We start from the raw sequence: 17,442 nt of genomic DNA, 5'->3' as shown, positions 1-17,442 counted from the left end.
TCTATATAAATTGGGTCAAATTGACTATGTTTTCAATTATTTTGATTCCTCTCAATTGTCACCCAAAGCAAATAAGAATTTTTTTTGTCCATTACCTGGACTTAAAACAAAAACAAAGGCTATTGGGAGTGGGAGCAACACAGACATAATCTGATGAAAGAATCCAATACAAACTTAATTGTAATTTTACCAAGACTTTGAATGCATAAGTTTGTGCACCTTAATTGTGTATTTAAAGAGAGTACATGTCTTATGTGTGTTATTTATTTTCAATTTTCTGGTTTATCAGATTTATTGTCCCTAGCTTATCTGATAATTCAAACTATTTGATTACAAGGTGACTTTGAGAAGATTTTCCCCAACCCAGTGGTCAATTTAATATGGGGCCAATCAGTTTTTTATTATAAATAAAAAATATTCATTGCCAACTATTCCTCCTCCTGAATCATGTCAAATGTTATCACCTTCCTTTAATCACTGTAGTGGGAGGTTCTGGTTGCAGAAATGAAAAGTCTGACAAATGAATGGATGGGCAGATGGACAGATGGATAAATGACCAATAAAACAATAACATAAGAAATGCTGAAACTGACGAATTGTTAATAGTAAAAGGCACACCTACACCAGCAGTGTAATACATTTACCAAACTTCAAAGAAATATCTTAAATGGTGATGGAGTTTTGACCTAAACATGAAATAGTGGATAATGAATAGACAGAAAATGGATATAAACATAAAAAAGTCAAACTGCAAACAGGACAGACCCAGATCTGTCATTGCATAATGTGATGGCAAATTAAGGCCTATTTTGTTGCTGTTCAACTCAACTTATAAGAGAATACAAATGGTAAATAAGACATTAAGAAAAAGAATAATTAACAATTTAGACCTTAATTTGCCTCTGTATTGTACATTGGCAGATTGCAAATGTGTGTTCATTTGTATACAAAGGCCAATACAAAACAAAATGTACTATCTACTTTGAATAAATTCTTCATAACCTCAATGTAAAATTGCACAACAGAACCTCAGTTCACGTCAGTTAAGATCCATATGTATAGACAACATAACAATAGCCCAAGTGAGCTGACCATTTCACTATTTAAAAAGAAGGCTTATATAGTCTTGTAAAAACATAACAATATGTAAACTACCTGACACACTTGATAGCATGTTGATTTTAACGATTTTGCTAATGATTAATAAAAGTGTTTTCCAAAGACAGAGTCATAATTAATATAAATACTCATTTGCTCATAACAAAATTCATCCAAAAATCTTCATGACAAAAAGCAAATTACCACATTTTATCAAAATTAGAAAATTAGATCAGGGCCAATCTGATGCAATCATGTGTATATATATATATATATATATATATATATATATATATATATATATATATATATATATATATATATATATATATAGATATAGTGTCATGTATGTTTATGTATGTTTCTGTATCACAAATAAGTATATAAAACAATGATAAAAGGCAGAAATGGGTAATAATAATACTCACTGGATACCGTGATGATATGAGCTTAATTACCAAATGTGATAAAATCTGATTAAAAATAGACTCACCAGCGTGTCAACAAGTTCATCCAATCAGAAACAATGTCACCTCATTAATAAGCTCATAACTGTATTTGTCTGAGATCTTGAAAAATTAAACCTCTTTTATGAAAGTTAGTCAAAATCAGACCAGAAATACAGTCAAATTTTGCATCAAAATTGGATTAGAAATATGGATTCCATAGTAACAAGCTCAAACAGTCAGATGCATGACCCATCAAATTAATATACCTGGATTTGACTCATCCAATTCATGCAGAACCTTGATTAAGTGCCTACATTCCAAGTTTGATCACAGTCAGATCAGAAATATGACTTCTTGAGTGGTAACAAGCTCAATCAATGAAAGGTCACCTCATAAGTATGCACAGATTCTGTTCATTATTGAACTCATCAGAAGATCTTAATGATATACGTACATGTCTCAAGCCTGATAAAAATCAGATAAAAAATATGGCTTCACAAGAGGTCACAAGCCATTTATTATGGACACATGACAGATGACACACAGCAGACAATGCATGACAGGCCCATACCATTAGCTAATTTAAAAAGGATAAAAATGCTTTACTTTTATTACTTATAACCATCTGACAAGCACTTACACAGGTTCTTCTGGTGGAGGTCCAGCAACTTCATTCTCAAGACCTTTAACATCAGGTCGTATTAGAACATGTTGCACTAATAAAATAAGATAAAAAGAGAGCATGTTTTAAAACAATTTTCTTCAAAAGAATACAATACACACATATACACATAAATATATCAGAGATCCTTAAATCACTGTATTTACTGGACATGTCTGATATATCAAAGGTTTTGAGTAGCACATAATCTGTGAAACTGGACATCAGTCATAGAAGTTCTCAAATATCATTATATCAACTTGTCTTTGATTTGTTTATCAGTTATACTGCTAAATAAACACCTGAAATTCAGTGGTCACTAAATCTAGTTTACAGATTGTTTCCTTATATAAAAAAAATCAATAAAGATGTTGCCAATTAAGCTTAATTCAAAGGTGACTACGTTGGGTTTTATTCTCTTGGATAATCAATAGATGTCACACCAACTAAATGTGTTTTTGGTCATTATGTTTACCCAAACATTCAAGTATTCTATAGCCTCAAAACACAAGACAAAAGAGGCATGTAAGCTTATCTCCCAGACTGTTCAAAAGCCCTATAGCTGAACAACTGTAATACAGACATCATATCAGTCGCTCACAGTTTCTATTGCAGAGTGTTAGCACATGATAACATAAAAAATAAACTAATGCATAAACTAGAACCAAATACACACACACACGCACACACAGACACACACACCACTTAAAGGGAATATTTTAAAGAGGATACCTTCATGCATGTGACACAGCTATTTATAAAATTCAACCAATCATGGAAACCTCAGACTTTATGTCCATGTACCAACAATATGTCTGCATACTTAATATGTGCCAGTATTGACTTTCTCTTGTATCACATATTCTATCATATGGACTTTCTCTACTATCACATATTCTATCATCTTACGCAGTAAAACAACTGTAATCCAGTCATATAAGGAGCCAAATATTTTGGTTATTTCAAGCATTTAAGCAGAATGATCAATGTGAAAATCTAACAGAAAACTAACACACATAAGTGGCTTCTGCAACTGTCCCCAGATAAATTAGTGTCTTGATATGCAAAAAAACAAATGAAATAAAACTTGCCCATCATCAATAAACATTTTATGGTACATTAATATAACAGGCCCAAGTGAGTCAGAGATCACTCAGCAACCTAACATATGTCTCAAAGCAAAATGCAAATGAATCGGGCAAGAAATCTTGGTCACTAATATGCCTTCAGTGTACAGAAATTTCATCCAATGCTGTTGATTGTAAATATATATATATATATATATATATATATATATATATATATATATATATATATATATATATATATATAATGAAAATAAGTGTTTCAGGATTTCTCTGCATTTCATCCAATATTTAAAGGCCTCCATGCCAAGATGCTTCCTGTCAAAGTAGGTCAAATTTTGTTAGATGCTGTAGCGTTCATTTTTAGATAAATCTGCAAATGTTTTTCTAATTTTAGTATTGCTGGCCATAGATACTGATGCACCAATATTGGTAAAGGCATTTAAGCTAGGGTGCCTTTTGTCAAAATTGGTGTGATACTGCAGACCACTATTTAAAAGACATTTCTGTTTGGTATTTTATTTGTAAGAAGTCATTAAAGGTTTTCACATTTTAGCAACAGCAGCCATATTTCACAATGAATTGTTGGGAGGTTTTTGAGAGGATGGACTTCCTAACTTTAGTAATGGTGACCATACAGTTAAAAGCCAAAATGTGTTCTGTCTGATTTGACTAAATTCCACTAAGAAATTTCTGAGAAGGAAGTATATGAATACTTTATTTATGTTTTGGACTGGTGGCCTTATTTCTTATATTTGTTGGCAGAATGGTACCATTTGTATAAATCTGAAAGACCCTGATGCCAGGACATATTTAGTCAAATGTGGTAAAATTCTGCTGGACTGTTTTTCAGAATTGTTTACAGGTTTTTTGCCTTTTATGAATGGTGGCCATATTTGATGGTAGATCAGCATCATTTGTACCAACCTGAAAGTGTTCTATGCCAGTCTGCTTTCTGTTTAATTTGATCAAATTCTGTTAATCAGTGTTTTCAAATAATGCAGACAACCTTCTCAGTATTTTGTATTGGTGGCCATATTTGTTGTTGGATCAGCAGCATCTCTACAAATCTGAAAGGTCTTTAAGCTAGGACACTGTCAAAATCGGTTAAATTATGCAGAGCATTTTCTTAAAAAGTTTCTCGTCAGTCTTTATTTTAGAACATGTTTTTCAATTTTTAAAATCAGCAATTGTGTTTGTTGGAGCATTGGTATCTTTTATACAAAGTAAAAGTCCTTCACGCGAGTATGCTTTTTGTAAAATTTTAGTCATATTCAGATGAGTGGCTGGTGAAAAGAAATCATTTAAGGGGTTTCTATCCTTAATATCAGTGGCCATATCTGATGGCAGATCAGCATCATCTGCATAAAACTTAAGTCCTAAATGCCAGAATGCCTTCTGTCATATTTGGTCTAGTTCTGCCAAGGAAATTCAGAGTTCATTTATATGGTTTATTCCAGTTGTTGGCAGATTAGTATTTTTTGTACAAATGTGAAAATCTTTTACACAGGAATGCTTTCTTCTGAGCAGTTGTACAAAGGTTATTCTATTTATAGTAATGCTGGCCATATTTGCCAATGGATCAGCATCATTTTGTATCAACCTGAAAGTGTTCAATACCTGGCTGCTTTCATTTACATTATTTCGAAATCTGTCAGCAGTTTTATAAATAAAGTTGTGCAAATGTTTTTCTACAGTAGATAAATTTTTGTCAGTCAACAGCATTTCTACAAATTTCACAGGCCATTAAGCTACGGGATTAATTTAATGTCCAAATTTGGTTAAATTTTCCTGAGCAGTTTTTAGAGTAAGTTTCAGTTGGGTCAGTTTCTTTTTGTAGAAGTTATTCAAAGTCATTCTATTTAACAACCATAGCTGTATTTAATGGTGGACTGACATCATATGTACCAAATTAAAAGCCCTTCATATCAGGATGCTTTTATAAACTCTGACCAAATTCAACTGAGTGAGGTTTTTTTGCTGAAAAAACCCTCATTTAAAGGATTTTCTCTCTGTAGTAATGGTAGCAATATTTGATTATGGATTGCCATTATTTGCCTAAATCGGAAAGCCCTAAATGCCAGAATGGTTTCTGTAAAATATGGTCTGATTTTGCTGAGGAATTATGAGAATAAGGCATTTAAATTTTAAAAAATGTATACTAATGGCCATATTTATTGGTGAAATGGCATCAACTGTACAATTCTAAATACACTTTATGTCCAGATACTTTCTCTCCAATCTTGTCAAAGATAGCTTAACAGGATGATAATTTCTTTAAAGGTTTTCTATTTATAGTAATGGATGCCAAATTAGATAATGGACCAGCATCCAATAGAAAAAACTTAAAGACCTTGATGCCAGAATGCTCACAGCAAAATGTGAAAATTGGTAAAAGTTGTTTCTGAAAAGTTGTAAATAACAATTGTGCATGAATCACACAAGACAGATGAACTAATAAAAAGAAGAAAAATACTCACACATGGATTTCTTCATGCTGTTTATGTAATCCTCCTTGATCTCAGTGAATAGGTCCTGAATGCATTCATTGAGGTATGGAGTGGAGCGAAGCTTCTGTGGAATCATCTGGACAATGTGAGTGGACCACTCCTTCTGCATGGGGGTGATGGGTCCCTTTTCCACACACTGTTTCATGAACTGGTAGTTCAGCTTTAGAGGAACAGTAATATTTAATGTCAAATATTCATAAAAGAATCATCAAGATAACAAAAAGGTATTTTTCTTTCCTAACTTTCAATTCTATATCCTTAAAAATTATTTTGACCAGCAAACCATTAGTAATCAGGATGATAACTAATTGCTTACTACTTATTAATGTTTAATAATAATATCAAACTACTAAACCCTTACTATGCCTTTATACAGTAAAATCTGTCTTGAAAGATCACTGCTATGTGAGAACAAGAGTCTTGAAAGACCATATTCTCCATGCACAGATTTATTGATTATATAGTGGTATGACCTGTTATGAGAGACCACCTGTCTTGAGAGACCATATCTTTTTGGCAGATGGGATACTCTTTCAAGACAGGTTCTACTGTACAAACCTTAATATTTTCCCTCATTTTTTGTAAGGCAGACAATACATGCTATTGCAAAATCACAATCAATTAGTTAAAACTTGGATGACCCATACATCATTTTTTAACAGAACTTGTACTGCCATCCTCTTTCATTTCTGATACACATCTTGACCTGAATTTCATCAAACAATCTTCAGTCTCAGCTTCTAATTAAGTCAAAAATCTAACAACTGGATTTCATAAAAGTTATATCCAACTTCAATTTTGAAAAAACCCAAATGTTTTAAGTTAAATTTTAAGACATGTTTGAATAAATGGGGTTCAAAGAAACGTGCAAATATTAAACTTTAATAAGTGTCAAAGGGGACATAGAATGGATCATTATATTAACAAGGGTTTTTTCATAAAAGACTTCTTATGAAGTATAGATGGTCTTAAATTGAAAATGGTGCTGATCTGATATTCAATATATACCCTGTCTGTCATTATGTCCAATATCAACAGGTGATAAAAATATTTCAAAGGGTTTATGGGACCTGGATATTTTAATAATCTGAGATTTTCTGACCAAAATACGCTAGCTTCATATAAAAAGGATTCTGTACTTGCATCCATTGTAACATTACATGTAACAAATGACACATTTAAATGTTTCTAAATGTACCTAATTCTTAACTTTTTTCATTTAAAAACAACTGAAAATTACATTTATATTCAAACATACAGCAACTTTTTCAAATAGCTGTTCTGTTAATAAATCTACATGTAATAAACATGTACAACTTAAGCCCTGCACATAATTTGTTGTTGCTAATATCTTATTTTCTTCTTTATCATGGGGGTGGGGTGATTGATATTATCAATATGTTCTACGCAATGATCATGCCAATAAATCTACTTGAGGGGATTAATCTGTGTAATAGTCTGCCAGGAAATATTCAATAGATAGTAAATGAAACATTTTCCTACTGGCCTAGACATGGCATTGTGCCAATATATCTATCATTGTTTTGTTCCAATAAATGTCTGACAATAACAAAATTCAAACTGCTGCCAATTTCAGCATGATTCATGAATTTAAATTACAAAATAAAGATCTGTTGAGGCTATGTATACATAAGTTGGCTCAAAGATGTATCTGGTAACAAAAGCTTGCTCATTTTATTTTCTTAGTGTGCCTTATTGTTTGACAGGCATTCACTAACAAAACCAACACTTTATCTTGTTAATGTACATTGCTGTTGAGCAGTTTATACAGGTAATCATGCATCTATAGTTCTTAAAGTAACTGCATGACACAACATTTTCGAACATACTGATCAACAATTCAGCATTGTAAAAGAAAGCTAAAAGTGTAAATATCAACCATTAATTATGTCCAAGATAAAAAGGGACAATTATTAAAAAACTATATGGTTTTATCAAAGTCTTGAAAAAACATAATTTTAGATAAGACATGATATCATAATTAATAACTAATTATGAATGGCAGGAATAATTATAAAATAAACAAGAATGACAGCAAAGATTATGAAATAAATACATTACAGTCATTGATAAACCTATAAGATAAAATCAATGTAGTAAGAAAATATCACAATATATGAGAGAAAAATGAAAATATTTTTTTAAAACCTATATGGAGATATATAAAATAATAACAGTGTCATATATCTCAAGGATTTTATATTTTTTCATTTTTCTCAGATATTCTGACATTTTCTTACCACAGTTTCAAGAGGCCTGTGGTAAAATGCACCAGGCAAAATATTTTTTCACCGTAAAGAATATCCAATGATATTACAAATTCCTGCATATAAGGCAAATGTCAATCTGAAAGCAGGTTCAGACAATTCAGTTGCTTACCTTTGCTTCCAGATAAAATATTACATTCTTCCATTAAAAACACAAATTTAATTCTTAATCAAAATGAATGATCCCATCTCAACAGTCCAAATCCCTCATGGAATAAAGTCGAGGATTCCTCTCTCCTACTCCTGCACCCAACCCAAACAAAACACCCATTTGGAACCAAAGTTTTAATATGTACTTTTATATTATAACAAGTGTTCCTCAAAGGACTGACACTCTACTGGCTGGAAATATTTCCAGGACCATTTCTTCCTTTTAATCTGTGACGTGCTGAAACTATTTTTTGATATTCTTCAATGATAAAGAATTTTAAAATTAGCTACCGTGGTGAACATATTAGATGTCAACCTGGCACCATTTTCATTTAGGACCAACAATGCACCATAAGAAGTCTTCTGGTAGAAACCCCATGCTGATATGACTTTCCATTTTGGAGGAACAATAGGATTTTCAAGATGGATGCCATGGTAGCCATATTTGATATCAGACTGGCATCATTTCTATTTAGAATCAACTTAAAGACAGCATAAAAAGTCTTCTGGTGGAACCACAATGTTGATATAAACTGCTATATACAAGTGGTAGTGATAACAAGATTTTCAAGATGGCCATTATGGTAGTCATATTAGAAGGAAGATTGGCATCATTTTCATTTATGACCAACTAGACATCATAAGAAGTCTTCCAGTGAAAACCCCATGTTGATGTGACCATGCCTTCAGAAAAAATAGTGATCACAAGATTTTCAAGATGGCCACTGTGGTGGCCACATTTCTATATCAGAGAAGCACCATTTTCACTCAGGACCAACTAGACATCAAAAGAAGTATTTTAGTGAAAACTCCATGCTGATATTAAAATCCATTTCAGAAGGACTGGTGATTTTCAATATGGCCAATCTGGCTGGCACACTATGCATCAGATCAGCACAGTTTTCATTTAGGACTAACTAGACATCATAAGAAGTCATCTGGTCAGAACTGCATATCAATATGACTTTCCATCCAAGATTTTCAAATGGATGCTGTGGCAGCTATGCTGGATGTCCAGGTGGCACTATTTTCATTTAGGGCCAAGTAAACCATGAGATCAATTTATTTGTGTCAAGTTTCCTGTAAAAAATTTACGAGGAACAGTGGCAAGAAACTTGTTCTAACAGATAGATGGATGACAGATGATGGACAACTGACCTTCACATAAGCTATTCTGGTCTATGACCAGTATGAATAAAATACATCTTACAATAAATGACTGGTAACCATTTGTATTTTACTATAAAATGGGGCCACTGTCTCTGTGCATTTTTTAAAAGTTGATCCAATATATTTTTTCAAATGACAAAATGATAAACACCGCTGGCGTGTCAGCTCTTAAGGTGCACCATGAGATGAGGTGGTTTGATAGAACTTGGACTTTTACACATGTCTGGGGGAAACATTTCCAAATTCCATTATTTATTAAATTTGAAGGTGGTGAATCCAAATTTTCTGTTTGTCAAAATTTAGAAAAATAAAAATAACTTTTTTTATAATGAAGATACCAGAGGTGTTCCAACTGAAGCATTACTCCTTGTATTGTGTGTAGCATTACTCCTTGTATTATGAGTAGCATTACTCCTTGCATTATGAGTAGCATTACTCCTTGCATTATGAGTAGCATTACTCGTTGTATTATGAGTAGCATTACTCCTTGCATTATGAGTAGCATTACTCCTTGCATTATGAGTAGCATTACTCCTTGCATTATGAGTAGCATTACTCCTTGTATTATGAGTAGCATTACTCCTTGTATTATGAGTAGCATTACTCCTTGTATTATGAGTAGCATTACTCCTTGCATTATGAGTAGCATTACTCCTTGTATTATTGACTTCTTTTCACTTTTATCAATATTAATGCAGAAGAAGTATGAATTTGTTTGTTGTCTACATTGTCATGGGACACTTATTAACTGCAATGTGATAAAAATTTTAAAAGTCTGATCATGACATTATTTTGGAAGTTATCAACTAAAAAATTAACGAAACAAACAATTTGAAAGCAACTTAATACTGAAAAAAACAGTTATAATAAAGAGGTAATTCAGGAATATTATCACTGAATACAGCTTCGATTATCTGAAACATGATTATTCAAAGTTTTGGTTTAATTCAATCAACAAAGTGACTACATTCCCTAAACAGTTTTATAGCGCATGTGGCTTAACCTGATCTGCAAATTTGACATCAAGAACAATAACAAGCTTAACCAAAGAGAATCATGTTTATTCAAAGAATCATGTTCCATCCTTTAATCAGGACAACAGAAGCTCTACCATCATAAAAATATCCCATACTGACTGCATGTGAAGAAAACAATAAATACCTTGTGATCAGGCTGCAATTTGACATCACATTAAGAAATAAATAACGGCAACACAAATACAATAGTTATAAAATTATCACTGCAGAGATATCTAATTCAATGTACCAATAAAAGCAGGAGTCTGCTGAAAATATATTTCAACGTGTAAACTCTATACATTACTCTTCCTGTGACAATTTGTTATGAAAATTCCAAACAGCATGAACACATGGCAAGGTCATTTGTTAAAATATTTTGCAGTGCTTGAAATGGATCAACTGGGTACTGATGTTGCCTGAAAAGCATCTACATTATCATGAGTTGTTCTGATTCAGTCTTCGTAGAGATTCATTGTGCACAAAAGGTCATCTAGACCTAACAGCACACTTCTTTGGTGACCACACAAAGGGTGTCATCATTTTTGGCAATATTAAAAATCAGATCTGCCAAATTTGACATCAAGAACAATAACAAGCAATAGAATGTCAAAATGAGCAATGGTATATTACAGTAATGCCTTGATAATTTTAAGATTTTTGATTAATAAAAGCCCTATTCTTCAAATTACACAACTTCCTAGTGTATTAAATGAGCTAATAGTTGATAAAAAAATTTTGTACTTCAGGACATTTGCCATGTAAGCAGAATATACTGTGCGCAAGCCATACAAACATCGTGCATGCTATACACACCATGTTAATGGTTATCACACTCATGCGTTAAATTGCAAGTTACCAAAAACTGCAATCTTATGGATTTGTGCAACAAGAATTGAACAAAATACTATAAACTGTATCAAAAACCTACTGCATGATTGTATACCTGGATCACTGATGTATTTACATACAGTCTTTGTCCTCCATCTACCAAACAATAATAAGCTGAATGGGATAACAATATTAAGTTGAATGGGATAACCATATTAAACTGAATGGGATAACCATATTAAGTTGAATGGGACAATATTAAGTTGAATCAGATAACAATGTTAAGTTGAATGGGACAACAATAATAAGCTGAATGGATAACAATAATAAGCTGAATGGATAACAATAATAAACTAAATGGGATAAAAATATTAAGCTGAATGGGATAACAATAATAGGCTGAATGGATAACAATAATAAGCTGAATGGGATAAAAATATTAAGTTGAATGGGATAACAATGATAAGCTGAATGGGATAACAATAATAAGCTGAATGGGATAAAAATATTAAGCTGAATGGGATAACAATGATAAGCTGAATGGGATAACAATAACAAGCTGAATGGGACAAAATATTAAGTTGAATGGGATAACAATATTAAGTTGAATGGGATAAAAATATTAAGTTGAATGGGGCAAAAATATTAAGCTGAATGGGATAATTGTAATAAGCTAAGTGGGACAAAAATATTAAGCTGAATGGGATAAAATATGAAGCTGAATAAGATATAAAAAAATTACAAAAACAAAAAGAAAATCTGAAAAATTTGCCCAATTAGCTACAGTAATTATTGTTTCATATATACTTGCTTATAAGTCCAAGTGCAAACTGCACAGATCCAGATCTGCCATCACATAATGCACAAGCTTATCTGCATCTATGCAGTTTGTTAACAGTAATCAGTTGAACATAAGAACAAGGACCCTGATCTGCAGGCACATCATGTGATGGTAGGTCAGGATCTGTGTTGTTGGCAGTTGGACTCAACTTATAAGCATGTCCCAGTGGTATATAAAGCTAACAGATATCGACTTGACAGAATTTAATCTAAATGACTCAAACTGCCTGGACTAATTAACAAACTGAACAAAGGGACAAAATGTGCAGAAAAGCTATGCAGTGCATATGCAATGCAACTATGCACATAGTGCAATGACAGCAGCTAGTTATGACATCTAGCAGTTGTTCAACATCACTGGTGCATTGATGAATTGTAATATTTACTTGTATATCTTCATTATTATTTTATGAGAACCCTTTTAATTCTTGTTGCACAAAAGGTTAGTTAGTAGTTAGTATGGTAAAGGTCACTACATACCGGTACATGCGCGATCAAAATGTGGGTGTCTGGCAAGTCCAAATTAAACACCTCCAACCATTAGACATTTACAACTAGTCTACTGAGTATATCCAAATTACATGTGCTAGAACTGGCCATGCAAGAGCAAATATCTAGTCTTAAAAAAAAATATAAAATGCTTTTCAATCTCGATATATGTGCTTTAAGTACATAAACTATCCCAAACCAAAGCTGATACATATAATTATGCCAGATCCATTACTGTGTTGGGTACAACGTGATTATAAGTATATATATTTATATAGGCACTGCTACCCACAAATCTAAACTTACCCTGATACGTCGCTCTATGCTCATCATCTGTAGGGGGTGAGGGTGGGGTTGGATGGGATAGAGATATAGTAAAAAGAGAAGAGGGAAGGAGTAATAATGGGATTTAGCAGTTTATGCAAAGATCAGACAGGAAATAGGGCAAAGTATGGGTGGGTTAAGGGAAAAAAAGAAAAAGAGAAGAAAAAAATATTATTCACACATTTTGAAAAGTAAAGTTTTTCAACCTACTTGTTATGCACAATTTGACTCATTACATTTTTCATTTAATGCATAATTCCAGATTCAAAGCAAACACAAAAACACAATAGATTGAGAGTTAATATTTGAAAAACATGCAATCAATATGTGAGATTATGTACAACAATCCAGGCCACATGGCCAACATTCATATCAATAACACGTTTATACCCTGGTAAAGACATCTCTATTTCTTGACTGCCAGCAAATAGAGAAGAAAATATATTATCTTCAGCACAAAGATCAAAACATTGTTTTGGTACTGCTTCTTTGTATTCAAAAATTAAAGTAAAACAGTGAGAACAGCTTTTGACTGATTTAATAGTAAAGTGAAAGGAAGATATCTGTGAACTTTTGAGCTGAGTTGTCTACATGCATATTTTAATAAAACTGGTATCATATTTGCTCACTTATATATCAAGTCCAACTGCAAACAATACATACCCTGGCGTGCCATCACACTATGTGTCAAGATATCAGGGTTTCTGCTGTTTGCTTTACAAACTGCTAAGATGAATATCTGCTGGCCCATTATGCAATAGCAGATCTGGGCCTATGCAGACTGGAGTTGGACTTGACTTAAAAGTGAGTACATATAGTGACTGTTGGACTGTAATGATTCCAATGTTTCATTAATTCATTTAGATTCATATTGTGGGATTTGATAATCAATGTATTGAATTATTTCCTATGGTAAAATTCAGCATTATAAAAAATCAATATCTCAATATCTATAGTTTACTTTTGAAGAATTTATCATTGCATTAATACTTAATATGTTTTATTGTCAGCTGCAGATAAGTCACTTACAATGAAAATTAACAATTATTCAATTTGTGATTATTAAAAAAGTTATATTATTATCCTTCATAATAATAATAATAATAATAATAATAATAATATTTTAAAAAAATAATTGTACTCACTTCTGGTGGGTATTCTGGCCCTGGGGGTGTGGATGGACTCTTTTCATTTGCATACTTTGTTTCTTGAATAGCTCGCAAGGCATCACTATGCCTATAAAAACAATAAAATAGATGCAACAAAATAATTCTTGTAAAAATAATATATGTGATTATCCACATCTAAGTGTTTAAATTATCAAACAGTGACAGACAATGTCAGTAATTCTATGTACCCACAAACATGGTTTAAATTATTCAACACTGTTACTATCATCTCTCTGAAGTGATTTGTAAACTTACTTACTGAAGAATTTCAAAATGTTATAAAACAAACATTCCAACTTTCTACAATATTCTTACAACATATCTATTCTGGATAACATTTTATTTTTGCAGCAATTTTTGTTTCTTTTTGTTTAAATATAATTCTGTAACTCATATAAACACATTACATTTTATGAGATTCTTTCAATTTCTATTCCACTCCATGAGTCCAAGCATTCAAATTTAAAAATGCAGGGCTGTATTTAGACACGGTAAGGCCCTAAGCTATCAGAAACTGTAAAGGCCGTCTTTGGTAAGTGTTAACAGAGAATAAGGATGTGTAACAATGGAACTTGGCAATTTTATGCTAATTATTGCAATGTAAATATATTGCATTGATAATAATAGTGAACATATTATGCAAAACATCATGGGTTAAATTATTACTTAAATATAAATTATAATAAAACAGTAACAAATCTTAAAAATTCCAAACTTTTGAAAAGCCACTTCCCACTATGAGGCCCTAAACTTATCTTGTTTTGCTTATGCCTAAATCTGGCCCTGGCCACCATAAAAGTGCTTTATAAATGAACATTTGGAATAATACATTTCAATGTTTGACCACTTACAAAATGTCCATCAGCAAGGCCTGATTATGGTTTGCCAGCCGGAATGTCATCAGTTTGCTTTTGGCATATGGGTCCTCCCTACTTGAATGTCCTGGTGCATTTATGGGGGGAAGCACTGGATATCCATCTGGTCCAATACCACCCAGTTTGGTTCTCTGTTTTACTCCATTCTGTTTACTGTTGTCATTTATCTGTCCATTCATGCCATTTGTTGCATGTACATTGGCTACCCCATTAGCCACATGACCATTAGTGGCTCCTTTTACATCAGCCATCTGCAATAATCAAATCTGCATGTGCACTTGAAACATGTACACAAATTTATATCTTCTTTTGTGCATTGTCAGGAGCAATGGGTACTAAGATATCTGAACAGGTTAACTAAAATGAGTTCTACAACATTGTTTAAATGGGTTCTAGCATCCTGCTTATTCTTTTAAAAGATCTGAGTAGTTAAAGGTTACAAGGTAAACCTGCATGTTATACCTTTGAAAATGGTTCCACTTGGAGAAAAAAACTGTTTGTAAAAGATCCATAACATTAATTTTAACTCTTAAACACTTAATTCTGTGGCTGTTCGAGATATAGAAAAAGGAAAATCCGACAGCAGTGACTGAATACATGACAAGAAAGAAAATCTTGAGATTATCTTTTGGTTATAACTATATTATGATTCAATTTTAAATATAAAATTAGCTTTTAAATTTATATCAGTAAATGTGCTTATATGACCTGTGTGACTTTTACTATAATAATATGTTAACCTTATTCTCAAGATCTTCAAAGATTAATTTCAAGAAACTCTATGATAAATGAATTTGAGAATTTTTAGGCATCTTAACAGTTGGACATCCGTAAACTAAATGCCAGAAATGGGTATATAGCCCAGTTTTGCCCATATATTAAATTTATAAATTCTTACCAGATTCCTCACTGATCTGTTGTTAAATAAAGCCAATGACAATACCCAACAGCATTGTTTTAAGTTTATAAATTTTGCATAGGCCAATTCCTAAAGTGAAAGTTGAACCATAAAGTGAATATATATCTGTTTTATGGCAATCTCCTGTTGCTACTAATGTAATGAGCTGTTTTCCTTTATTGTATGAATCATGTCCATATTCCATGCAGTGAAAGACCCAGGCTTTTTAGTAGTGCTAGGTAGGTGTGGGGGGGGGAGGGGTAATAAAAGAAGTAAGCCATTTGAATATAAAGTATTCTCATACCATCTCATTTGGCTGTACCCCCTAAAGATTTTTTTTAAAAAAAGCACCAAGGATACAAAAAAAAGCACAAAAAACTTTGTCATTTCATTCATAGATTTATAAGTTCTAACTTGACTGTTGCTGGGGTGTGTGTCCAAATACTGTCAACTTGTTAGAGAGTTGAATCAAACAGGAGTTTCATTAGTAACATGGTCATCATATTTGCTTGGAGCAGTCTTTGTTTTCAAGCAACTGATGTCATGTAGTTCACCATCTTTGATAATCTCAATAACTCCATACATTCTGGAGTTACATATCATTGAATGCATGTATATAAGAATTCCTCCTATTTGTTTGTTCAAGTTGTTTTAGAAATAGTATAACTGGACACTGCAAACATTGAACACAGACAACAAAGTTTTTTTACTGAAATAGAATATCCAATAAACCAGAAATGGATATTAGCAAACAATATGCTTGTTTACATCGGGAGCTTACCTTTGCATTCAAACCCCAATAATATAACAGTGTTGACGATCATTGGTGATGATCAGGTTAAAAAATTTGAATCAATGAATGCCATTACTTAATTTATGCATTTATTAAATCCTTGATTCGTTTCATTTTTACAATTGGTAGGGAAGTTGTGCGAATACAACAGTAAATAAACAGATGCTGAAATTTTGAAACAAAAATGGGTTTAGTATTCTAAGACACGTCACCTAATATTATCTGGATGTAACAAATGTCCTGTATATAGCCTGTGTAAATGCTATATTTGCACCATACATTCTTCAACGGTGAATAAAAGACTATCGGGAACTATACTGTAAATAATAAAATTTACCAGTGTATTAATTAAACTAATGTATGGTCCTGACACTGAAGAGTTGCTTTAAAAAATCATATCAGATACATAATCCTGATGAATACCCAGTCTATACTGAAGAAAGAAAAAACAAGAAAGAAAAAAAAAACCTAAAAATAAAAAACTTGAAACTGGTCCAAATTGTCTTGTGAAATCCGAATAGTCTCATTTGTCCGGGCACATTGTATTCCGAAAACACAAATCTTACCTCTTCTCTGTGTAACACAGATGGCTTCAACTGTTATTCTGTTCTTGCAAAGACTCCAAGTAAAGATTACATTGTAATAGTTAATGTGTTCTTGAATTTTAACAGTAACAAGTTGTACGAATTACGGTGGACGGTTGTTGCCGTCCCTGTTCCACCGCAGTGTATCACTACAACAACTGCTTTGTCCGATAGAATTTGATTGGACAAGATGGAAAATATAGCCAATCAAA

General features: G+C 32.4%; 1 protein-coding gene across 4 annotated transcripts in view; it reads right to left on the bottom strand.

Moving 5' to 3' along the window:
- The window catches only part of LOC149803885 (dynein axonemal heavy chain 12-like), a 147,478-nt gene extending 130,107 nt beyond the window's left edge, over positions 1-17,371 (bottom strand). For 2 of the 4 annotated variants that reach the window (XM_089953697.1, XM_089953694.1), the window contains exons 1-6: positions 17,213-17,371; positions 14,932-15,206; positions 14,057-14,147; positions 12,894-12,920; positions 5,774-5,963; positions 2,188-2,263 (exon numbers count right to left, since the gene is read on the bottom strand). In XM_089953697.1, coding sequence (XP_089809823.1) covers positions 2,188-2,263; positions 5,774-5,963; positions 12,894-12,920; positions 14,057-14,147; positions 14,932-15,206 — 659 coding nt within the window. In that variant the 5' untranslated portion in view covers positions 17,213-17,371. Of the gene's footprint in view, positions 1-2,187; positions 2,264-5,773; positions 5,964-12,893; positions 12,921-13,301; positions 13,329-14,056; positions 14,148-14,931; positions 15,207-17,212 lie in introns of all 4 variants that reach the window. The other 2 variants (XM_089953696.1, XM_089953698.1) reach the window with 2 other exon arrangements.
- Between the last annotated feature and the right edge of the window lie 71 nt (positions 17,372-17,442).

This window comes from Sinohyriopsis cumingii, chromosome 3, assembly GCF_028554795.1.
Source record: "Sinohyriopsis cumingii isolate HCF-2022 chromosome 3, ASM2855479v2, whole genome shotgun sequence".
NCBI lineage: Eukaryota > Metazoa > Mollusca > Bivalvia > Unionida > Unionidae > Sinohyriopsis > Sinohyriopsis cumingii.
Note: the sequence above shows the minus strand (reverse complement) of the source record. Positions and strands in the feature narration are given on the sequence as shown.